The sequence below is a fragment of the Pseudovirgaria hyperparasitica genome (genome assembly GCF_010093815.1).
Source record: "Pseudovirgaria hyperparasitica strain CBS 121739 unplaced genomic scaffold EJ05scaffold_3, whole genome shotgun sequence".
Taxonomy (NCBI): Eukaryota; Fungi; Ascomycota; class Dothideomycetes; order Acrospermales; family Acrospermaceae; genus Pseudovirgaria; species Pseudovirgaria hyperparasitica.
The window spans coordinates 2,098,594-2,121,853 of NW_022985551.1; the positions used below are offsets into that span (position 1 = coordinate 2,098,594).

The 23,260-nt window shown below is 51.9% G+C and overlaps 8 protein-coding genes across 8 annotated transcripts; 5 read left to right on the forward strand and 3 right to left on the reverse strand.

The window, feature by feature from the left end:
- On the forward strand, positions 1-4,072 carry EJ05DRAFT_530851 (NIC-domain-containing protein). The gene is made up of 4 exons (XM_033748991.1): positions 1-902; positions 953-1,601; positions 1,652-1,851; positions 1,905-4,072. The coding sequence occupies exons 1-4, from the start codon at positions 115-117 to the stop codon at positions 3,727-3,729; spliced, it is 3,462 nt and encodes a 1,153-aa protein (XP_033603854.1). The 5' UTR covers positions 1-114; the 3' UTR covers positions 3,730-4,072.
- Positions 4,073-6,275: 2,203 nt separating this feature from the next.
- Positions 6,276-7,181, forward strand: EJ05DRAFT_263803 (uncharacterized protein). Its single transcript, XM_033740283.1, has one exon. The coding sequence runs from the start codon at positions 6,552-6,554 to the stop codon at positions 7,014-7,016; it is 465 nt and encodes a 154-aa protein (XP_033603855.1). The 5' UTR covers positions 6,276-6,551; the 3' UTR covers positions 7,017-7,181.
- A 262-nt stretch (positions 7,182-7,443) lies between these two features.
- Positions 7,444-8,292, forward strand: EJ05DRAFT_483773 (uncharacterized protein; the record flags this gene model as incomplete). Its single annotated transcript, XM_033745283.1, has 1 exon — positions 7,444-8,292. The coding sequence occupies one exon, from the start codon at positions 7,444-7,446 to the stop codon at positions 8,290-8,292; it is 849 nt and encodes a 282-aa protein (XP_033603856.1).
- Positions 8,293-9,316: 1,024 nt separating this feature from the next.
- EJ05DRAFT_497956 (uncharacterized protein) lies at positions 9,317-9,703 on the forward strand (the record flags this gene model as incomplete). The annotated part of the gene is made up of 2 exons (XM_033746620.1): positions 9,317-9,394; positions 9,545-9,703. 2 exons carry the CDS (start codon positions 9,317-9,319, stop codon positions 9,701-9,703), a joined length of 237 nt encoding a protein of 78 aa, XP_033603857.1.
- A 334-nt stretch (positions 9,704-10,037) lies between these two features.
- EJ05DRAFT_263785 (aquaporin-like protein) lies at positions 10,038-11,535 on the reverse strand. Its single transcript, XM_033740282.1, has 2 exons — positions 10,987-11,535; positions 10,038-10,903 (listed from the first exon to the last, which is right to left on the reverse strand). Exons 1-2 carry the CDS (start codon positions 11,335-11,337, stop codon positions 10,127-10,129), a joined length of 1,128 nt encoding a protein of 375 aa, XP_033603858.1. The 5' UTR covers positions 11,338-11,535; the 3' UTR covers positions 10,038-10,126.
- Positions 11,536-14,429: 2,894 nt separating this feature from the next.
- EJ05DRAFT_530853 (uncharacterized protein) lies at positions 14,430-16,628 on the reverse strand (the record flags this gene model as incomplete). The annotated part of the gene is made up of 4 exons (XM_033748992.1): positions 16,298-16,628; positions 16,201-16,245; positions 15,191-16,146; positions 14,430-15,157 (listed from the first exon to the last, which is right to left on the reverse strand). Exons 1-4 carry the CDS (start codon positions 16,414-16,416, stop codon positions 14,430-14,432), a joined length of 1,848 nt encoding a protein of 615 aa, XP_033603859.1. The 5' UTR covers positions 16,417-16,628.
- Positions 16,629-17,231: 603 nt separating this feature from the next.
- Positions 17,232-18,986, forward strand: EJ05DRAFT_497960 (RCC1/BLIP-II; the record flags this gene model as incomplete). The annotated part of the gene is made up of 2 exons (XM_033746621.1): positions 17,232-17,559; positions 17,611-18,986. 2 exons carry the CDS (start codon positions 17,232-17,234, stop codon positions 18,984-18,986), a joined length of 1,704 nt encoding a protein of 567 aa, XP_033603860.1.
- A 475-nt stretch (positions 18,987-19,461) lies between these two features.
- Positions 19,462-22,977, reverse strand: EJ05DRAFT_462044 (WD-repeat protein-like protein). The gene is made up of 4 exons (XM_033742669.1): positions 22,801-22,977; positions 21,235-22,752; positions 20,876-21,175; positions 19,462-20,823 (listed from the first exon to the last, which is right to left on the reverse strand). The coding sequence occupies exons 1-4, from the start codon at positions 22,930-22,932 to the stop codon at positions 19,612-19,614; spliced, it is 3,162 nt and encodes a 1,053-aa protein (XP_033603861.1). The 5' UTR covers positions 22,933-22,977; the 3' UTR covers positions 19,462-19,611.
- Between the last annotated feature and the right edge of the window lie 283 nt (positions 22,978-23,260).

Here is a 23,260-nt window from a genome sequence, read left to right on the forward strand (position 1 = left end):
AATTTACTCTCTGCCTACCTCCAGCGCGTTCTCCGGCGCCCAATAAAGCGCGTAGCCGCTTCTTGTTACTCTCTATACCCTAGAGCCTCTCGAACTCTTTCCTGTCACTCCACCATGTCAGGCTTGTTCGGCAATCTAGGCGGCCAAAACAAACCAGCAGTAAGTGGATTGTTCGGTAACAGCGCAACTACAGCGCCAGCATCTACAACAAAACCAGCGCCAGTATTTGGGTCCGTAACCCCTTCGGTTCCTCAAAATCAGAACAGCAGTCTGTTTGGCTCAACAGCAGCCCAGCCGCAACAAGCAGGGATTGGTTTTGGCAACCCTCCAGCGACCACGACATCACAATCGACAGCGATTTTTGGGGGAAGCTTGGGCGCTACACCCGCGTTCGGAAATACAGGACAGTCAAAACCAAACCTCTTTGGTGGTGCCCAGACGAATACGACATCACAATCGACCGGATTATTTGGAGGAGGAGCGGGTGCTACGCCAGCGTTTGGAAATGTAGGGACAGCAAATGCGGCCAGCAATCCGCCCGCTGGAAACAGCTTATTTGGAGGGTTGGGAAGCAATACCTCGCAGTCACAACCAGGTCAGCAATCCATTGGTGGAAGCCTTTTCAGCTCGACGTTTGGAGCTCCGCCGCAGGGGCAAACACAACAGCAGCAATCGCAACCGCAATCGTCAGGCTCGCTCTCGCAATCAACCACGGCTCCTTCGCAATCTGCCTACTTTGACCATCTCCTCGAACGAGGGAAGAAAAGGAATCGACAACAGAATGATGCAGGGCAATTCAACGAGCTCCCGAGCCTACAGCTTGGTCTTGGGGACATTGCTAGAAAAGTGCGCAACCTAGGCGCAAGCGGAGCACCAATAGCTCAAGCGCGCGACAGCAAAGCGTGAGTAAACGCAGTCATTGTAATGTGCACATACTTATCGGAGACATTAGACACTATTTACTTGCAGCGTCAGGCGTTTCGACAGGAGCTGCGTTGAAAGACCTCAATTCGTTCAAGGCGCAAGCTGGGATCGGGGCAGCGGTGTCTTCCCAGGCCGCAGATACCGACGTAGACACGTACATTGCCAATCTCCAATCACAATCCACACTTGCTATGATTGCAGAGGGTTTGGAGCAGTCCAAGCGCGACTTCGATACATTTCTGGAAGACAACGTTCAGATGGAATGGGATGCGCAACGTAAACGTATATACGAACACCTTGGCCTGTCTAAGCCACATGAGGACATAGATGGCGAACATAACTCTCCGAATCCAGCAGTCCGGGGCGCTTTTGGGAAATCTAGCCGTCGGAATCGATTAGGAGGTACCACAAATGGTGCGGGAATGTCTCTCAGGGGAGCAAACATGGGTCGATCAGTCATTGGGACACCCAGCAATAGCCGATTTGGCAGAAGTCATGCGGGAGCAGACACCGGCGATAAATCAGGTCCTGGTGCTCAGCCAGAGAATCCATTGACCCGTGGCAAGCAAGAGAAGTTTGCAGAGAAGGTCAGGGGTCTGAACACAGCGAGGGATAGAGACTGGACTTATGCTATTCTGGCGCAATTCTCCGAAGTCGAGTCACAGTCTGGAACAGACGTGAATAAGATCCATCTCAGGAAATTGGAACTATGCTAATGGTTGACCAGACTTCGCAACAATACGTAGATGCCTATAAGGCACTCATGAACATCACTGGAGAAGTTGCGACGGAACGTCCGACTGATCCTGGGTCGATAAGGGAACGACAGTATGCGAAAGCATACTTAGATGATAGCACAAACACGGCCGACAGCATTCATATACGCAAGCGCATTCTGAGTGGATCACTCAAGTTTTTGGAAAACAAGTTCGTCTCCATGGGTAAAGCGCCAGAGCTGAAGCTAACCAGCATTCTATCAGATTTTTACTCGACGTACAAAATGCGGTCGACAAGAATCGACAAGAAGCAGCTCCAGGCGGTGTTCCATCAATCATCAGTACCGTACGTGCTTACATCACACTTCGTGCGAATCGCAAAGAGCTCTGCAAGAATCCCGATCTACTCCAAATAGTAGGGGATGACTACTGTTGGGTAGTAGTCTTCTATCTGCTCAGAGCTGGCCTGAACTCAGAAGCCGTCAACTATGTCAAGGAACGTGAGCGCGCTTTCCGGGCATTTGATCGTCGCTTTCTAGAGTACATCACAGCTTATGCGAAAGATCCCGAGCGAAGGTTGCCGCGTGAGAAGCAACAAAGCTGCAGTAACGAGTTCAAGAACCGCATGCAGAATCCAGACCTAGATCCCTACCGCCAGGCCTGTAACAAGATAGTTGGACGCTGTGATCTTGGAAGGCGCACTCTTGGAGAACTTACTCAAGGTATGGATGACTGGGTATGGCTACAGTTCAATCTAGCCCGCGAAACCAATCGTGTCGAAGACAGTGCGGGTGAGGCCTTTGGTCTGGACGAATTGAGGAGTACAATGGCCGAAATTGGCAAGAAGCATTTTCCTCTGGGCACCGAGGGCACCAACGGCTTTACAGTGTTCTTCTTCTTACAGATTCTGGCGGGCATGTTTGAAGAGGCTGTAAGCTACCTGTACCAACACAACTATGTATCGGCCGTCCACTTCGCCATCGCTCTTAGCTACTATGGGCTTCTTCGCGCCTCAGACTTTGCTACATCCGGCTCGGAGATCCTCACCTTTACGACACGGAACAAACCACAGCTCAATTTTGCTCGTATGATTGGTCTCTACACTATGGACTTTCGGGCTGCCAAGTCAGATGTCGCTGTCGAGTATCTTATCCTCATTGCTCTCAACGCCGATCTGCCCGGTCAACTCGGCCAAACCCACACCGATGTTTGCCAGGAAGCTCTTCGGGAGCTCGTTCTCGAAACGCGTGAATTCGCGTCTCTGATCGGCGACATCCGCAACGATGGCCAACGTATCAAAGGCGCCATCGAACGCCGTCTTCGCTTAGTCAAGCTCCAGTCGGACAATGACTTCCTGCGCAAGGTGACCATCAACGCAGCACATGTCGCCGACAGCAACGGCCGCATGACCGATGCCGTGCTTCTCTACTACCTCTCTAACGAAATGTCCAAAGCCTTCGACGCCGTTCTACGCGTCGTGTTCGAATACCTCGCCACCGACCTGGGCACGTCCGCCACAATCGAGCCCCTGAAGCCACGCGCGACAGACACGCAGGCCAACGCACCAACAAACAGTAGTCTCAGTCTCCTCGCAACTGAAGACCCCCTGCAGCTTGGCGAAGCCTTCAAACAGCTGCGCGAGCGCTGGGGTGACGTGAACAACTATACTACGCAGACCATGGAGCAGGACGCGCTCTTGAACGTCCAACTGCTCATGGTCAAAGCGAAGCGGCTCGTCGAGGCTGGGAACTGGGGCGCGGCGCTGGACTGCATGACTCAATCCAACATCCTCCCACTCTCAGCCAAAGGAAACACAGCAGCCATCCGGCAGAGCGTGACCAACATGAACCAGTGGGACTACATCATGCGCAATGCCGGCAACTTCATTCTCTGGGCCATCCTGTGCTGCGGCAAGCAGCGCGAGGTGATTATGCAGCGACAGTACGAGAATGCGCAGAGCAAGAATGTGGCGGACGACTTGCTGCAGAAGGCGCGGGATCTCATGGTGTTTGCGGGCCTGGTCCGGTATAAGCTGAGCCCGAGGGTGTACGAGGCGTTGGCGGAGGTGGGGCAGGATGTTGGTGTTTGATGAGGGAGATCTGGGGAGGCTCGGGAGATGATTGTTTTCGGTCTGGTTGTGGGGGTATTGCCGTGGTTTGTGGGAGCAATTCGCACGATGGGCACAAGTCTCGACGTGATGAGAGAGAGAGAGAAGGGGAATGTATGATAGAGGCAAAACGCGGCCTAGCTGGTTGCTTGGATAGATGGAGAGAGACACAACGATAATAAACTCTGTGTTTGCCATGACGTTGTGTTGTCTCTCCGGGATGATTATAGATGCAAGTTCATGATTCTAATTACAATAGTCCAGTGTCGGCATATGGCGTGTATACTGTAGTGAGGTACTAGTATCGCCGCCCCCCAGGCCACCGACGCGAAATATAATTCAAAGCCATTAATAGTGTGGATGGAATACTAGTGTTTGTTCCAAGAACTCCAACAGTTTTTGATTGTATCCATGTCGTGTTGGTAGTTGGGGGAAGCGGGAACATGTATGATGTATCGTGGGGGCCTACCTGCTGGTTATAGATGGGGGCTGTCTGTCATTCCATGCATGCATGCAAGGTATTTTTATTCTTGATCTGATCTGATCGTAATGCTCTGAGAAGAGAAGTGGTAGGGATAGATGAGGATGAGTTGGATAGGTAGGCATGCATTTGACGTCATGTTCTGTCTATCATGGATGTTGAGGTGTGTCACGGGGTCGATTCTCGAACTGAGAACTGCCATGTTTGGGGCCATTATTATTATTATTGTTTACAAGTTTTTGTTCGGATGTGAGTTGTACATTTGCGTTGTTTTGGTACGTGATTTGATCCATATATATTTATTTATATCTCTATGTTATGTTTATACCGTTGGAGGGACATTGTCCCGATGTAAGCTCAGCTAGCTGACAATGGATCTCTTGTTCCTCCAAACGAGCGCACCCATCCTGCTCCTGTGGGATGTATTTAGCAGCAAAAGTACAACGGTTAGCGTTTCGACAGGCTCTCCCCGTCATGGTAATAGCATGTATGTATAGGCAGTTTCGAGGCACATATGATAGGTAACATTAGGAACCCCCCTCTTGGCGCAAGGGCAAGAAGTCGTCAAACAACGGGGTTTTCGGGCCGGAAAAACAGCGAACCGCGAGGCGACGAACCGCAAATGAGCGGCTTTTTTTTTGGGTATTCAACAGCGTACTTAAATATAGACTACTATCTTATCACGCAAAGGCATCGGCGTTTCTCGCCTACCCCACCCCGCCCGGTTGATTGGGCCTTGTTGTTAATCATCTCAGATCGATCTGGGATGGGGAATCCCCCATTCGGCCCGCCTGAAGTCGTTTTTTTCTGTTTGTGCTTAGTATAGATAATCAGTAAATAACTCACACGTCTGATTGTGCTTTGACGAGTGGCGGATGCTTGTCCTGCAAAGCGTCTTGGAGGCAGCTTGGCTTGGTTCCTGGATGGATCCGGATTAGGGAGGTCGATGTGCATGTTGCAACGATAGGGGCGCACGTGTGACTAGAGCAGAACAGAACAGAACAGAATGGAACAGAATGGGAACGGAGGGCAACTCTCGATCGAGCAGCTAGGTCGTGGTACGAAGACGGATGACCTGTTCCAGAGATCATGCGCCGTAGAATCAGGATTTCATGCGCGCAAAGCAAAGCAGATCTCAAGGCAACTTATATAATAAGGCCTGCCTGCATTTACCAAATCAATTTCAAATCGAATCAAATAGATCAATCACAAGTAGTCGCACCAAAGAATATGGCAGGAGCTGCATATAGTGAGACTGGGCCATCCTGAATTGGGAATGTGTAGTAACAATACTGTAACAGGATGATAGAAGGTTAGAAAACATGACACAGAGAACGTGATGCGAACAGTTGAAGCAGCCCCTGAAGTTTCGACAATGGATAGGCGGCGACGGGCCTTCGGAAAGGACATCGATATGGCTGCCTGCCTGAAACGGACGGCGATGCGCGGGCGGGCTCATGTGAACTGTCTGTCTGTCTGTCACCCATGGCACCACCACCACCACCACCACCTGTAAACCCCCCTAACTAATATGCCGGGTAATAGAGTGGACTCTCAGTGGAGTAGATTGCAGGGTACATACGTACCGAGGACGCGTACAATAATAATTAGCTCATCCAGGACTTCGAGTGATTTTTGCGGGGAATTAATCTACTCTTGCGCTACAGAAAAGGGTTCTGTGCGATAGGTAATTAATCTAGGGGAGGGGTTCAATAATAATTCCCTACTAATACTGTATGTATATAATTATAGTGTGCGATGAATGGTGGATCGGCCGGGGACCCCCTTGCCAAGCCAAGGAGTGGTTAGTGTAAGCGATGTTTCTATTTATTGTATTACTACTGGAGGAATGAATGGGGTTCCGGTGGATATTGTCAGAGATGGCGCGGCAGTGACATTTGGTATGTATGTATGTAGAGAGAGAAAAGGGAGAGAGAGAGGTATATTCTCTATTTGACTTGGGACTGTGCGTCCGTGAAGGAAGTAGTACATGGTCTAGTATGGAAGATTTACTTTGTAGCAGGTAATGGCTCGTACGGTACTCAACTGGCTTCTTACTGTGGAACTACTAATTACAGCTGACGTTGGAACTGCACACAAAGAAGCCAAATCTATAGCGCTGATTTCGAGCGCTGGCAGAATGCTGAGGAATGCCTTGTAAGCGAAGGGGGCGTATCCATCCATAATGTTTGCGAAATGCTGACTGGAAGAAGAAGCCCTGAGGCTTTGTTCAGCCCGTATTCCTTATGTTTTCTTACACGCCTTCAATGGTCTGTCTCTACTTCTTGACGTGAGAAAGTAGTTGGAAGGATTCGCATTCCATATGGAATGTCACCAGCCTACTGTTAGTGTTGTGTATAGTGTTGGCTATGGGGAAATAAATAGAGCGGGGAGTGACGCTTCGCATGAGGAACTAATGCCACACAGACTGGTGCAGGGGCCAGCCAGCAAGGCTAAGCTCTCAGTCGTGAATTATCATCATGTCGCTGTACTTGCTGTACGGACGGTTTCATACCAGCCGTACAGTAAGCAGGTATGTGGAGACGCGGTGAAACCAGGGGGTTGCAGCAGCAGTCAGCGGTGTATCGGCGCAATGTGTGGTCGAATTTCTTCCTGGAGAATCGCAGAGACAAGCAGCTGGGGGGGCAGGAGATCAACTCGACCAGAAAGACAGAGGAATATGTACAAACAGTTTGAAGATGATGATGATGATGATGATGATGACGGCGGCGGTGCAGATTTGGGGGTGATGAGGAAGTTGAAGTGTTGGAATAGTAGTCGAAAATAGCGACAAGGGGGGCCTGGGGGCAGCCAAGTCCGCTTTGTGCCAGGAAAAATGGGCAAAAAAGCCCCCGAAGCCGGCTGGGGTTGGTGCCTTGTGCTGCCTCTTTTTTTCTCCACCGCCGCCTCCACTGGGTCGAGTGCCTTAATTAGTCCCTTGCTGGTATGTATGTAGTAGTGTAGTATGTAGTGTAGTCCCCCCAGTCCGCCAGTCCACCAGTCCACCAGTCCCCCAGGTCCATAAAGGCCACGTTTCGCCCTCTCTTTTCCATCCCCTTCCATCTCCTCACACACACACACACACCAGCAACAACAACAACAATACACAGTCATCTCCCTCAAGGCTGCCACTTTTTGTACCTGTTTGCATATTTATCCCCGCACTTCCTGCACGTCCTGGTTCCAGGTTTTGTTTTGTTTCCACTCATCCCACAATGTCGACTACCACCACCCTACTCAACTCCTTGACACAAGATCTCCTGACCCACAACACCTCGACTCCCTCTCCACCGCAACAGACAATCAAGCTTGAGGACATCCAGAATTCCCCGATGCCTCAAACTCCGCCTTCATCAGGCACAATGCCTGGTTCGCTGTCCAAACCTCCTACATCCCACCCCAAGGATCAGAAGACACAGCCTAAGAAAAGAAAATCATGGGGCCAAGCCCTCCCCGAACCCAAGACCAACCTCCCTCCTCGTAAGCGAGCAAAGACCGAAGACGAGAAGGAACAAAGACGCATCGAACGTGTAAAGCGTAACCGTCTCGCCGCCCACAACTCCCGCGAGCGTAAGCGTCAAGAGGTCGATGAACTCCGAGACGAGAGAGACCATCTCGCCCGTGAGAATTCTGCTCTGCGGGAAATCATTGCGAAATACGCCCAAGTCGGTGTCAAGATCGAACTCACCGATTCTCAGCAAAATGTCCTCGACTCCACTGAGACTGCCGATTGGATGACCATGAATCCCCGCAAAGCCTCGTACGACACCTCCGGCCCAGAAAGCTCGCCGTCCCTTGGCAGCATTGAATCCCCTACCGATACCACCTCCCAGCCGGCAACCCCAGCGATGATGTCCATTCCTGAGCCCGATTTGACACAACATTCTGCTGCAATGTTGTGTGACCTGCAGTGTCAGTCGGAGCTCAGCAATTGGCATCTTCACTTGGCAAGCCTGGCTACGACAACTTTCTTACGATGGACCCAATCATCCGCGACGAGCCTCTCTTCCAGGACAATCTCTTCGACCTTTCCACGGATGACGACAGCGCCTCTCACTTTATGAACTTGAACTTTCTCTCCTCCGTCAACGAGTTCACGGAAGCTGGAAACGAGCCCTTCTTCGAGTCCTTTGTCAACTTTCCTGAACAACGCACTGCATGAGCTTCTGGCTTGCTCGCCGAACATTGGCGCAACAACTTCTTGTTAGCGACGGTTCTGGCATTATAGCATCCGGGTTCCCGCCTTCGTTTGTTCTTGAGTTTTGACAAAGTACTTGGGAATGTCCGTTACCAACACCTACGACTCAACGACAAGAGAATCAGTTCAAGTCAGGGGAGGCGCTCGGCTGCCATCACCGGCGATGCAGCATACATTCGTGGGGCCAGCAAGGAGACCACGGCTTTCGTTTTGGGTGTTTCACTAGCGAGCATTTTGGCGTCCTCAAAAAAGGATTTTGACGCATTACGTTTGGGCAAGCTACTCGGGCCCTTGGGGATACCGGCACTATCACGAAAGCGCTTCACGGTAGTGTCTTCGAGTATCGGAGTTGTAGGAGTATCGTCTCATGAAGACCACATGTAGTACCACGAAATATATGAACTGTATAATAGAGCATCTACTCTACCTCGTGATCTCGTGATCTATGTGATTGTCTATCCTGACCGTGATGGCGTTTGCTAATACGAGATGAAAGTGTTTGTTTTGCTTATTCGTTGGTACAGTATCCATTTGCAGTTTCCCATCCCCGCAAAATGTGCGCCTGGCTAGCACAAGCGAACCGAACCAATGATTATCGTGACGGGGAACTATATCAATAGTGGAGCCAAAAGCGGGAAGCGCGACCAGAATGATCAAAGTGACGTCAACCGCTTCTGCTAATTAGCCACCTACCTCCGCAACCTCAGAAGGATCTTAAGAAGAAGAGCTCTCCATTCTCTTCCAGTAGTAGACACATCATTTCTTCTGAGCAACACAGTCGAGCAAGCAGTCTTTCTACTACAAACTCTGTTTCCAAAACTCGATCGGAACTGTCCCCCAATCAAAGATCAACGTCAAACATCTCCAATCAAATCAATCAATCAATCAACATGCCTCGCGACGGATCCGGCGCCGCCGACAACGCCATCGATGCCGGTCAGACTCAAGTGCATGGCGTAGGCAAGAGTGTACGTTTCTTGTGCTATTCGCTTGTGCATGCGTTTGTTCATTCATTCATGCATTAATGCATTCCGCACTGCATTCAAACACGTTTTCCACATTCCCAACACTGTCTTTTCCATTCCACAATACATTGCAACGCTAACGTGTGCATGCAGGATGCCATCCCAGACCACACCAAGACCAACGTCGCGCCGATGCCCGAGCCGGAAAAGGGCGCGGCGATTGAGGGCATGGATGCTAGTGGTGGTGGCTCGGCGGGGATTGCGCAGCGTACGAATGAGCAGCTGCAAAAGGAGGCTTTGGGGAAGAAGTAGAGTAGAGTGAAGTAGGTTGTGTTGTGTTGTGTTGTCGTTTAGCTTGAGGCTCTGAATGTATAACGACCGTTGACGAGAATCGATCGATGTGCTGCTGTGATTGTGTGATGTGTGCGATTGTGTTTGATCTGCGAAAGAAAGCGTGCATACATCGTTCGTGAGACCATGTGGAAGGAAAGTATACATTCGTGAGAGTATCGTGAGACAAGACGACGCCCCGCCCAGGGGTATACGTAGAAGATACATCCATACCCATCCCAAGAAAACAACCAGACGTTAGGAAAGATTGAACGAATACATCCAAGTCCATCCAAACAGGAGGGTGTACCGACCCGAATCCCATCCAAGCAAGAGGTTATACCGACCCTCTCTGAAACACCATCATCATCATCAAGTCGTTACAACCAGATCCCCAGTCCCACATCAAGCCCTCTCCACCGCCGTCCTCCCCGTCGCAGGCCTCATCGTCGCCCGACTCGCCTTGGGACTCACAACCCCATGCCCAAACTGCCCAAAACTCGCATCACTAAAGCTCATGCCCATCCCCGCCGCCGCCGCCGCCGACGCAGCTCCCACAACCGGCCTCTTCACATCCTCCCTACTCACCGGCCCGCCATCCCCACCACCAAGCCCCCCAAACCCCTTCTCCGCCTCATCCACGCCCGCCAAACTAAACGTCCGCTGCCGAAACAACTCATGCTCCAAATCATCAAACTCCTGCCCCGGATTCGCAGTCTCATACTCCAGCACCTTAACAAGCCTGTACAGCCCCACCGCCAACAACGCGCCCATCACCGGCCCCAGCCAATAAATCCAATGATACCCATCAAACGCGCCCAGCACGACCGACGGCCCGAAGCTACGCGCTGGATTCAGCGAGCCCCCTGTAAAGGGCACGGCCCCGAGCTCGGAGATGAAGAGGGAGAGTCCGATGCCGATGGGCGCGAGGTAGGTGCTCTTGTGCTTTTCGGCGGCTAGCATGATGATGCAGAAGGTGAGTTGGAAGGTGGCGAATAGTTCGATGAAGAGGCCGCGGGCGACGGTGGTGCCTTGGCCGAGGGTCGTGGCGACGGCCATGTCGCCTGGGAAGAGGCCGGCTACGATGCCGGCGGCGGTGATGGCGCCGAGGATCTGGGCGAGGAAGACGGAGAGGGCGCGGAGGGTGTCGAAGGCGCCGATGCAGAGGAGGGCGAGGGTGACCTTTTGGGGGAAGGGTTAGTTTTGTGTGTTGTCACGGTTGTGTTGCTTTGGAGAGATAGGGTTGGTGGTAAGGGGCTACTTACAGCAGGATTAAACAACCCCCCACTGATCCGGAAGAACACCCACGCGTTGACCGCCAACGAGAACCCGAAGCTCAACGCAATGAACATGACGACGCTGACATCCGACGTGCCCGACAACGCCGGCGTCGCGGTGGTGATGTTCTTGGCCGCCGTGTTGGCAACCTGCGTGCCCGTGAAGGCGAAGAAGAGGAACAGGAACGTGCCGACATATTCGCCGATGAAGGCAATGAAGTGGTTGCGCAGACTGTTCGGGAGCGCGGACAGGAATCGGACGTTCTTGTGTGAGGGCACCCGCGTTACCGGGTATTGGGGACGGGCTGTCTCGCCGGAATGGGTACGGACTGAGTCCATGGTTTGGTTACTGTAGAGTAGGACAGGACGGCCTGGCACCGACGACAAGGTTGTGCAGAGTAGGGATATCCTTCGGACGAAAAGGCCTAGTGACCGTCTACCAGTAACGAAACGCGGCGTAGATCCTTTTGACAAGCAAGGATCCGGGATTGATACAAAGTAGACACAAGAGAGATATATAACGCTAGGAAACGATCATAGAAACTATACAAAGATCAAGAGTGGACTCCGAAACGAGTTGAGGAAAGAAAGAAGAGACTTGATGACGACGGCAGAGCGACACACATAAATATACGTCCACAGGGACATAGACGAGACGTGAGCAGACGCGGCAGAGATACCTACCTACCTACTTAGTTAGCAACTATGAAGATATTCTCTCTCTCCTTCAAAACTTTAAACTAAAAAGATGACGCCTTTCCGCAAGCCTCCTTGGGGCAAGATGGGGGTGTATCTCCCCAAGCCCTTCATGCCGCTCGCAACGCTATCATCTGCATACATACCGATTGCCAAGCTGTAACTCCTTCTGGCAAGCAGGCATCCCCCATGTGTAGATCTTGACCAGGCATGAGGTACTGGATGGCTTCTTGAACGAAACTCAATCCGAGTCATCTTCAATGTCGTTGGCTGCGACGGAAGAAGGGGGGGAAGGGGGACACGGCACGACGTCTGAGGAGGGGATCGGCCTGAGCGTTCAGGCAGGCCGGCCTGTCTGACTGACATACTCATTGGTCGACGCTGTCTTGTGTTGCATAAGCGGGGATTCAGGAGTGCGATTGTGTGTTGGAGATGGTGAATATCGTTTCTCCATTCAACCCTCAGGGTGGCTGGATGGGGGGCAGAGATATGATGATATTGGTGCCTGACGTGCGTGTTGGCTGAAGTTTAAATCTCGTCTTTTCCCGTGTAGATCTTGTCCCGTCGTCTGTAACTAATTAGTCGGAAGTCGCACTGCGATGGATCGGGTTTGTGCCGCGATAATCCCGAAATCCCCGTGTGTGCCGTGTCCTTGAAGATCGTCCTGACGCCGTTCCGTCTCTCTCTCTGTCTTTGATGGTTGAATTGACCGAGGGATGTTGATGGTGCTGATGCTGATGCTCGTGAAGCGTGCTGTGAATACGGCCTCTTGCGTCGTTGTCGAGTCAGTCAGTATGCAGGCATGAGGTCAGATCGTGGAGTTTTTGCAGTATTCGGCACGGAAGCTCATCAGCCCAACATCATCTCTGGCTTCGGTGTTGGCTCAGGACTCAGCCTCTCCTCCAACACTCGTTCAGTCCACCAAATGCTGACTGTGGGTAATTGTGGCATAGTCACTACGAAACCCTTGATGGTCCAACGCCCCCTCCTAGTGTCAGGATCCGTTCACGAACCGTCGTGTCTTGCAAGCGGGCCTCCTCCGGTATAGCTACTGTCTACATGTATAGCTCACTATAGCCGACTAAGTGTCTAAACTCCAAGTGCTCGGCTCTAATATATCCCTAGAGTCTGTGTACTCACACAAAACTCCTATACACAGAGGAGAATGCTATAGGAGGCGACACAGCCATATGCTCCTTCTGGCTCGAAGCAGGGAAGGTGTTGGTCTGAGGGCTATGTTTAGATTGACGTCCAGGTACAGGAGGTCAGCTCCGTATTCAGATGGATATCGGACTGTTACCTTGTATCTGCCCTGCACAGCCAGCCATACACCACACGATAAACTCACTTCGCATCTCAAAGTCACTCTTTTTGTTTGAAATCTTGTCTCCTTCCCGGTCTTCTATCTGCAGCAACAGCCACTGAATTAACCCCTATTCACTTTGACATCCACCTCTCTTACCATGTCGCATCCCTCATAACCATTCTCACTCTCTATGCGTATGCGCGTAAGATGTCCTCCCTCGCCGCCGAGCGAAGAGCAAACCGTCAAGAAGCCCGCGACGAAGCCCTCACCAGCTTCTTCCGCACAACGCCCTACCTAATAGCCGCAATCTTCCTCGTCTCCAGCATCGTCCTCGCCCTCTCCGCCGTACACGCACATCAACTCTCCGCCGAGCCCACATCCCACGACAACAACAACAACAACGGCGCCGTGAAGTTCTCCCTCATGTACATATCCATACACACACATCCCTCCTCTCCCAGCCACACCCAAGACTAACACCCAAACCAGCCAAATCCTCCTCTACACCTCCCTCGCTCCGCTCCTCACCATCCTCTACGCCCCCCTCGACGCCGCAATCTACTTCTCCTCCCACCACTCCTCCGTCTACGCCCTCCTCTCCACGCCCCTCCTCCTCACCTCCTGGCTCACCACATCCACCTTCTGGACCCGCTGCGAAATCATCCTCATCCCCCCAAATACCCCCCCATCAAACCCAAACATCCACCTTCCCCCTTACTGCCCGCAGCGCAGCATGCGCGCCCCGCAAATCGCCCTCCAGAACGCCGTGCAGATGGCCAAGGTCGCGCTGAGCTGGCTCGTCGTGCTGGCGTATCTGGTCTATGGCGTTATTGCGCTTGTGGCGGTTGTGCGTGGGCGGCGGGAGAAAGTGCGGGGTTTGGAGCTGGAGAGGAGGGTTGTGGAGGAGAGGGGGGATCGGGCGGGTGGGATGGTGTTTGATGTTGGTGGGGAGGAGAAGAAGAAGAAGAAGAAGAAGAAGAAGAGGCAGATTTGTGCGAGCGGTGATGATGAGGATGATGGCAGTTTGGGCGGGAGCTGGGGGAGTGGTGGGTCGGAGGGTAGGACTATGAGTGATTTGGAGAGGGAGGCGGAGGTTGTCAAGGGGAGGTATCTTTCCGGGACGGGGACGCTGGAAAGGGGTCTCTGATGGGGGTTGAGGTGGTAGGGAGTGAGGAGTTGTCCGTGTGTGTGTGATACCCATCCTGTACTTTGCAGTGTTTTGTTTCATGAGCGTCTTTGCCGCCATGGATGGCTGCCTAATAATGCGCTTGAATATATCACCTCCTATCACGCTTTCCAAATCCCTGGAAACTAGTTTCTACTGACTGTTCCATCCATGTATTTGTTTGTTCCCTCTATGTTTACCCCCAAAAATTGCGCCCCTCCCAATTCATGCCAAAACATATATATCCCAGCGAGCCCAACTCATTCAAGGACAGTCATCCCCGTCATGCGCCCAGTTATCCGACACCCAACCCGTTATGATGTCCGTCAACGTCCCGTTCATGTACAGTGCGATATCATCCTTGCTGCGCTTCTCATCCAGATATTCGAGCGCGAGTAAGATCCATGACTCCAGAAACTCGTTGTAGACGACGTCTACAGCTTGCGGCTCCTTGTCAGTCAGAGTCTCACTGTCTGAATCGCCCAGTCCTATCGATGCCTGGATGCAAGGCGGGACGTTGTAGAACTTGATCTCGGAGTGCAGTGTGTCGTCGCCATCGTCTCCAGCGTCATCCTTCGTTGTGTAGCCTGGTATCAGCTCTGGCTTCTTGTCGCCGAGAGGTACCTGGCCGTACGGTTTGTGCTTCCTTAATGGAGTGACAACAATTGTCTTGTCATTGTCATCATCTCCCGACTCGATCTCTGGCAACTCGGGCATGAGCCTGTGAAGCGACCCACTTACTGAGGCTGACAGTGCCTTGTCGACAACAATCGGTCCTTCGTTGTTCAACAGCTGTAGGAGTTTCTTCGCTTTCTTGTACGGAACGTCTCGCAGGTAGCTGAACTGGCTGGTGAACGGCGAGATGAGGAAGGTGGTGTCTCGTGTGAATGGCCCCTTGAAGACATCGAAGCGCATTGCTCCTGTGTTTGTGATAACGAGTGCTGGGTGGCCCTTAGCTGCCCGATGCGACTGCTTGAATTGGCCCGGTAGCACTTCGTTTTCAAGCCAGGTGAAGATGCTCGTACCGCTGGGGTAGGGTGCGCGGTTGACCCAGTAGTCCTGAGGGGCACAGCCGTATCTTGTGTCCAGTGTGAGGTTCTTGCGGGCTTCGTGGATTAACGCGGAAGTCTTGCTGCCGGCCGAGGTAGTGAATGTATCCTGATCTGTACCGCTGTGGTGTCGAAGGGAGAAGAGGTTGTTGTCAATATAACGCCGAGAGAAGGTCAAACCTTTGCTGGCAGACACGTCCTCGCTCTTGCTATGCCCGTTCAGACCGCTAATAGACAGAAATCCAATTGTCTCCATGTACCGGCCGCTTTCGAGCGCAGTCGTCTTGTCATCATACCTCTTGAAGTCTCGAATGTGGGTATGCCCACCAAAGAATTGCAAGGGTGTATCGTATTGCACAGATCGGATGGCCTTGTATATAGCATCATACTCTTTCGATCGTATTGCCACATGCCCGGCTACGAGGATGAGGTCTACTTCCTCGTCTCTTATAGCATACTGAAACCAATCTTGCTTAATGGTATCCTCCACCGTGTGGACAATCGTGTTATTCGAGTTGCCTGTAAAATCGTAAAGGAAGCCAAAGACCAAGACCCGAATGCCTTGGTTCTTCGTCGTTAGCTTCTTGTATCTGCGGGCAAGTGGCTCGAAGTTGCCCGTCTTGGGGTTGAAGATGTCCAGGTTGGATGCGAGATACTTGTCTTTGAAGTTCGGCACAGTGAAGTTGAGCTCGCCCTCTGACGAGCTTGTCTTATATAGCTCATGGTTTCCAGAGCAAATGAAATCTATGTCTTGTTCTTTCACAATATCGTATGTGTAGATTGCTTTTGGGTCCGAAGCATCTGTCAACCCGTTTCCTTCTATCCTGTCGCCGGTGTCGATGAGTAGTAGATCTTTGCCGTCCGCGTCCGCTCGATCTCGGAGGTGTTTCGCGAATGATATATAGTCTCCCCAGTCGGCAGAGTATGACGGTCTGTATTAGATTAGATCATGGCACCGGGGTGGACGTTAGGCTCGAGCAACCTACTCTTGTAGATGCCCAGCGAACCAGCCATGTACGTCTGTTGTCTGCCTACTACAAGTCAGTTTTGGTCTTCCTGCAGGAGTATACACTATATACGTACAGGAAGTTCAGTTGGCCCCAAGGAAGCTCTCGAAGTGGCGCTTCTACAGGTGCTGGAGCTGACGGTTGCGCGGCAAATGCTGCAGTAAACAGGTGGGAAAGCAACAAGACAGACAACATGCTGGAGGGTATCTGGCGTGAGGCTATTGTTGAAGGAGAAAGCAGTAGTCGTAGCGACCGATCGAAGTGATCACTGGTCAGTAGACAGTGGTCACCTGCAGGCCAAACACCGCGACTCCACGCACGAGCTCCAGCAGCTAGCCATGTAATGATTAGGGCAGTCTGTTAGTAGCAACTCCGCGAAAACAAACTGCGCGCGACAGAGTCTTGAGTAGCGTCATGAATATGATTAGAATTAGTAGTCCTTATAAAAGAGATTTAGACTATATTAATATCTATGGAATGTATACTACTCATTTGTTTAGATCTGACTAGTATATATATTACTTCTACTACTAGAATAAAGTTAACGATATTTTATCTTTCGTATTATATAGCACTCTTTTACTAGGTATAGAATTTAGATATATTAAAGCGCTATTAGTTTATTTACATTACTTGAAATGCCTTATAAGATCGTGGTGAAGTGTGACCTTATAAATAGATCAGATCAAGGTTGGCAGCCTTCAATCGGCGTCGGAGCCTTGTGGAGGCCCGTGCTCGTACATGCCATACTAAGTTTCTTTGACGCGACAAAAATTATTCCAACCACAAGTCTTGCTTCACCACCAACACTATTGCATCTTCACGCGCTGTCAGCTGTTTCGTGACAGAATCTTGACGGCTGAAAACTCTTCGGCAAACTCTCAAATTCTGCCCTTCTCGCGCGAGCGCAAAGAGTCGTCGCGTTCGTCATATTCCCTCCAAAACAACAACAGTCCTCAACGCGCCAGTTATCAATCATCCACGATCGGAGCGCTAAAGTATCCATCATCATGCCTCCTAAGCGAACTCAAGCAACAGCTGTCGATGGCGAGCGCGTATCGAAGCGTATCAAAACAGTCGTCGCTGCCAAACAAGAGGCTGAGAAAGCGCCAGCCAAGGCAAGCCTGAAAGCACCAGGTACCAAGAAACCCACAGCTGCGCAGGCCGCCAAAAAGGCCACGGCTGCAAAGGAGAAGGAGAAAGCCAAGAAAGCTGTGGCCCCCAAGAAAGCCGTCGCAAAGAAGGCAGCTCCGCGTCCCAAGAAAGCCGCTTCTGTAGCTCCCTCTGCTTCAGATGAGGAATCAAAACCAAAAGGTGACTATGATGTTCCTAGCCTAAGTAAGTATCCCAGCCGTAGCCACCGAGTATCTGGAACTGACAAATGTCTAGGTAGTTTGAAAGACCTTCCGATCATCAACGACCCACGCTACACGAGAATACTCGATGTCTTCGTATGCGGCGAGGGCGCGAATGGCGAACTGGGCCTCGGTGACGCGAAGGGCCAAATGGACGTGAAGCGCCCACGCCTTAACAAATTCCTTCACGATAAACAAGTCGTTCGCGTCGCCAACGGCGGCATGCATGTCCTTGCGCTTACCCTCGACAACAAGATTCTCAGTTGGGGTGTTAACGATGAGGGCGCCTTGGGTCGCAATACCAAATGGGACGCGCCGACCAAGGACATGGACGCTGCGGAGGACTCCGACTCCGATGACGACAGTACTACAGGCTTGAACCCTCTCGAATCAACTCCAATGGAAATTCCATCAGACCGCTTCCATCCAGGCGTTAAATTTGTCGATATCATTGCTGGTGACAGTTGCTCATTTGCTCTCACCAATCAAGGTCGCGTTTATGGCTGGGGTACTTTCAAGAGCAACGAAGGCACCCTCGGTCTGACCCCTTCTGTACGTGTCGCGCGTCAACCAGTCCTTCTAGACAGCTTGAAGAACATTACCAAATTTGCGTGTGGCGCAAACCACGTCTTGGCTTTGGACAAGAAAGGCGTCGTCTATGGCTTCGGTGCTGGACAGCAACATCAGCTAGCCCGTACTATTATCAAACGAAGTGAGCTCAACGCTACTGTACCAACTCACATCAGTATCAAAGACGGGCGTAGAGTCATCAAGATCAAGGATGTCTCGTGCGGCACCCATAACAGCTTCGCTATCGGCGAAAACAACCACGTCTACAGCTGGGGACTCAACAATTACGCCCAGTGCGGTATCTCGGATGATCTTGGAGATGACGAAGGTTCCATTGTCAAGACACCTACATGGATTGAGAGTCTCAAGGAGGTCAGCAGCGTTGAAGGAGGCAATTCACACTCGATTGCTGTTGCTAAGGATGGTGACATCCTCGTGTGGGGTCGTTGCGACGGCTCGCAATTGGGTATCGATCTGAGCAAGGTGCGAGAAGACCATATTGTATTCTCGGTTCCTCAAGCAGGTGCTCTCGTCCAGAAGCGCTCTCCAAAAGTTGTGAAAGTTCCAACAAAGGTCACTGGTGTGGAAGGAAAGGGACAGTTTGCAACTGCTGGTCCCGACCATTGCATCGCAATCAATAAAGCCGGCAAAGCTTATTCGTGGGGCTTCAGCGTTGCCTACCAGACCGGCCAAGGCACTACAGACGATATCCCAGTTGCTACACTCATCGACAACACTGCAACTCGCGACCGAAAGCTCATGTGGGCCGGTGCTGGAGGACAGTACTCTGCCTTTGCTGCCTATCAAGACGAGGCACTCAGGGTCAATGGCACTTCCTGAATCGACTCATTTGATCTTCGTCATCGATCAACTAAACTAAAAGCACCAAAATCGATCTGATCCACTCTAATCGTTCTCACATTCATTGGAAGGCGTTTGGGTTACATCGAGTTCTGGTAACAGTTTGTTCGGGCCTCTGCTACGGCATATTTGCACAAGGTAGCGCGGAGTTCATGGCGTTCATGATTGCGTTGTATTCATATTTCACTTTACCAACCGCCGCCTCAATTACTCGAACCTCGGTAGCTCTCCTTTGTACGCTTGATTCTTCTCGTTCGGGCCAGATCTGTTCCTCGCCTTTCGGCTCGAGGCTAGTTCCAGCGGCTAAGAGGTGGCAATAATACTGTACTCAGGACAGACTTGACTGAAAGAAGATTGTGAGACTTGCTGGGTGCTGGGTGCTGGGTGCTGGGTGGGTCAGGCTGGATCGGGCTGGATTGAGAATTGGTTATAAAGCAGGGTGGCCTTTCTGTTTGTGTTTTTGTACTGAGTCAGGGCATAGTTACATTATGACAAAAGGGTTTGAGTTTGAGTTCGTACGCTTGGGTAATTAAAGCTCGTTTCCCACACAAATGTTCGCAACATGCACATCCGTGATATTCTGCAAATCTGGATTCTAGCCACCCTACCTCGCGCTCCGTAAATACCCTATCACACCTCCACAGTACCCAACAAGCCTGCCCAGCCTCGTCTTCTCTTCTTCCTGCACCACCCTCCACTCCCGCAGTTTCTCTATCGTGCCTTCGTCCCCCACGATGGTCTCGCCGTGCACTCTCAACAGCACCGCCATCCACGCCTGCACCAACTCGTAATCCCGTCGTTGCCTCAACCGCACCGTCAGCGCGGAAATCAACACGGGAAGTTCCATCGGAGTCAGCGAGCGGAGCGCAATATCCGCCGCGGGAGGCGGAAGCGCAGATAAATGCGTGAACAGCGGCACCGGGTCTTGTTGCGCATGCGAAAACTCTGCAATGAGCTTGCTGAACGCGTCGGGGGCAGATGACATCAGCGAGGCTTTCGTGACGCGTGATATGGGCCCTGCTGTTGACGCGAGCGCTCCGTCGCCGGATGTCTGGGTTGTAGTGTTTGCGTTGGCGGTGCCTTCGGGCCCCTGGTTGAGCGAGGGGAGAAAGAAGGGTGCTTTGACGGGTTTCTTAGGGGCCTCTATGGGCTTGTTTCGGGCGCGTATGGTGTCGAGGTGGAGGAGGTTCTGCCAGCGGGATTTAGGGACGAGACTGAGGGTCGTTAGACTCTCGCTGAGCTGGTCCAGGGACGGGGCGGATGTCTGAAGGTCCTCCTCCTCGTCGTCGTCGTCTCCGGAGTCGGAGACGAATGCGCCTTCGAGCACGTTCTGGCCGCCTTCGCCAGAAGCTGTGGGCATGGCCGTCTCGGCAATCTCCTCGTCGGAGATGTGGCGTTTGGGCACGTGGGCGAAGAGCGAGCGGTTGGTCCAGATACTAACACCAACGCTGTCTTCCTGGGCGGTGGCGAGGAATTCGCCGGTGTTGGAGAATGCGAGGGCGGTACATGCACTGCGGAGCTTCATGGCGTCGATGAGATGGCCTGTTGGGAGATCCCATACGCGGACCAGGCGGTCCGAAGTCGCGGCAACGATCCACTGGCCATCGTTGGAGAAGTCAAGGTCAACGACCTGGGAATCTGAGCTCCAGAGCTCTCGAATGAGCTTCTTGGTTTCGATGTCGACAACGCGGACGGCGCCGTCGGAGCAGGCTAAGGCGATGAGATCGCTTTGACGGTGATATCGCATGCTTTTGATTGTGGTCGTGGGGTACCAGTCCAGTTGATGCTTCAGAACGCCCGTTGCAAAGTCCCAGAACTATACACATAGTTAGCAAATATATGAAAGCTCCCGGGTCGTGTGATTATACCTTGACTTTGCCATCAGCGCCACAACTGACAACTGTGCGATTGAGACTATCAACGACAAGACCTGTGACAGCATTCGTATGTTTTCCTTGGCCGCGATGGAATTTTTTAGGTGCGCTATATGGCTCCGCAATGATTTCTTCTTCCTCCTCTAGTTCAGTCTTGAGTCTTTGGGCTTGCTTCGGTGTCAATGGTGGAGGGAATCGTTGTCGCCTCATGCCGGATTGCAAGTTGTACATGCTTATACTACCAGTTGTCGAGCCAACTAAAGCAAACGTTCCACAAGGAGAGATTCCCACAGTCTGTGATGATCGTAAGCGTTTTTAAAATCTTCAAGGTCGGAGTATGAGTTTCGACTTACGCTGACAGGGCTGCCGTCTCCCGTTGGAAACTTCCAGCGACCAGCCCTTTTCCTGCCCCAGAACCATGTTCTTGCCATTTTATCCCCCTCATGGCCGGTCACAACACTCTCCCATCCAGTAATGCTACTCTCAGCTGTATCCTTAGGCCCTTTATACTTGTCCGCGGTGGTCCAGATTCCCTTTGCAGACGGAACAGCACCGATTCCACCATCTCTATTCAATGAACACGCGATACAAGTAATCTTTGGCGCCTTGAGATCCTCTAGTGTGACTCGAGAGTCGATAGATCCGAGACCATCTGTCAAGGCTCCTGTCTTCTTTGCCTTCTTCTCGATCTGGCCTTGACTCAGTTCTGTACTCTGCCCGTCTTTCCGTAGGCTCCAGCCCCATAGACTTCGATCTCTGCTCGCACTCAGCAACCACTTACCACCACCTTCAGAGCCATCGAAGTCTGAGGGTAAGAACTGTAATGATGAGAGTGGCGCAGCGTGCCCACTGCGTGAATGCAGAATCTGGGGAACAGGGGAGAACGGCATCTCGTTGAATATCCACGTCTTCAAGGCATTGTCCATACCACTTGTTACTAGCACAGCTTGGCCGTGTAGGAACTCGACTTTGCTGATACCACCAGAAGCACCGCTCTCTACAGATGGAGGGTTGTGTGCACCACGCAAGACACTCATCTTTCTACCGCCTTTGTTTAGGTCCCAGAATGTGACATCTCCAGTTCCTTTGCATGCAGTCGCCATGACTCCAGATTTTGTGCCGTCACTACCGGCACCGAGACCGTCAGTGCGAAACGTGATGGATGTTACTGGGAACTTTCCGCCAGAGCCTGTCTTGAGTGCGATCACAACCTTGTCTAGTCTGATGTCGTGTATGTTCAGAGGCCCTCCTGCGTATGATATGGCGAGAAGCGAGAGCGCGGGACTTGGTTCCAGTGCGACAACTGCCCCATAGTCCGCAGATTGAGGCAGAATGGTGTATACTAATCTGCCGGTTTTGAGGTTCCAGATTTCGACGCTGCCGTCACTTCGGCCGGCAAAGATTTTGTTCAAGTAGGTTGGCATACTGCAAATCCCGCCACTCAATGTATTTCTTGATCCCGACATCAGTGTCGTGTAGTATTCGAAGTTTGAAGCCTGCCAGACAATGATCTTAGATTCACAGCACGCCACTATCCATGAGCCATAGACAAGCAGCTGCTTGACATTTTCATCGAACTCAGGAGGCTTCTCCAGCTCATCGTGCGCTTTACCACGCTTGTACAGCCATACGCCTCGAGCCGCATCCGGGCCATCTCCTCCCCATGCGGCCAGTGTCTGGCTGTGTTTCCAACTCGTGGTCGCAGTGATCAGTCCTGGAGTCTGTGGCCGCGTCAAGAATATGAGGCTGAGACCGCGCTTCAGATCATAAGTCTGCAGACTCCTGCCTACGGATGTCGTGATGTTGAAGGTCGTTTTGCCCAGCGCGGCGGTCGTAAAAGGCACATCGGTTGGAGACACAAGGCCTACGGTCTACTTTTGTTAGCACTGGCTGTCTCCAAGCGGCGAGAATACACCCACTCTGAACGGGGTGAAAATCCGAGAGTGCGCGACGGCCTTCTTCGCACGAGGTTTCTTGGACTCGGCATCTGTCTTTGTGCGTTTGACGATGGGTCCGTCGAGAGAAGCGCCATTCTGGACAGTGGCTGGCATCGCGTTGCTGCAACTCACTACTCACTTGGGCTGCGCTTCAACTTCTGCTTCGACTTCTTCTCACTGCAGCGCTTCCGCAAAAAAAGTTCGGGAGTGCTCGGACGGGACTGCAAGTACATCGTCGTGCTCAGATATACCGCAGGAGAACGCTCTTGCTGCTTGTTACAAGTGCGATGATTGATGATTAACCTACAACTTCTCTTTTACTCTCTTTCACTCTCATGTATACTTGCTGAGCCCATCTGCTCATCTTTAATCAGTGTCCATTCTTTCACTCGTATAAGAAGTTATCATTCTCAAATCTCAACTTCCAGAGGCTTACGGCTTG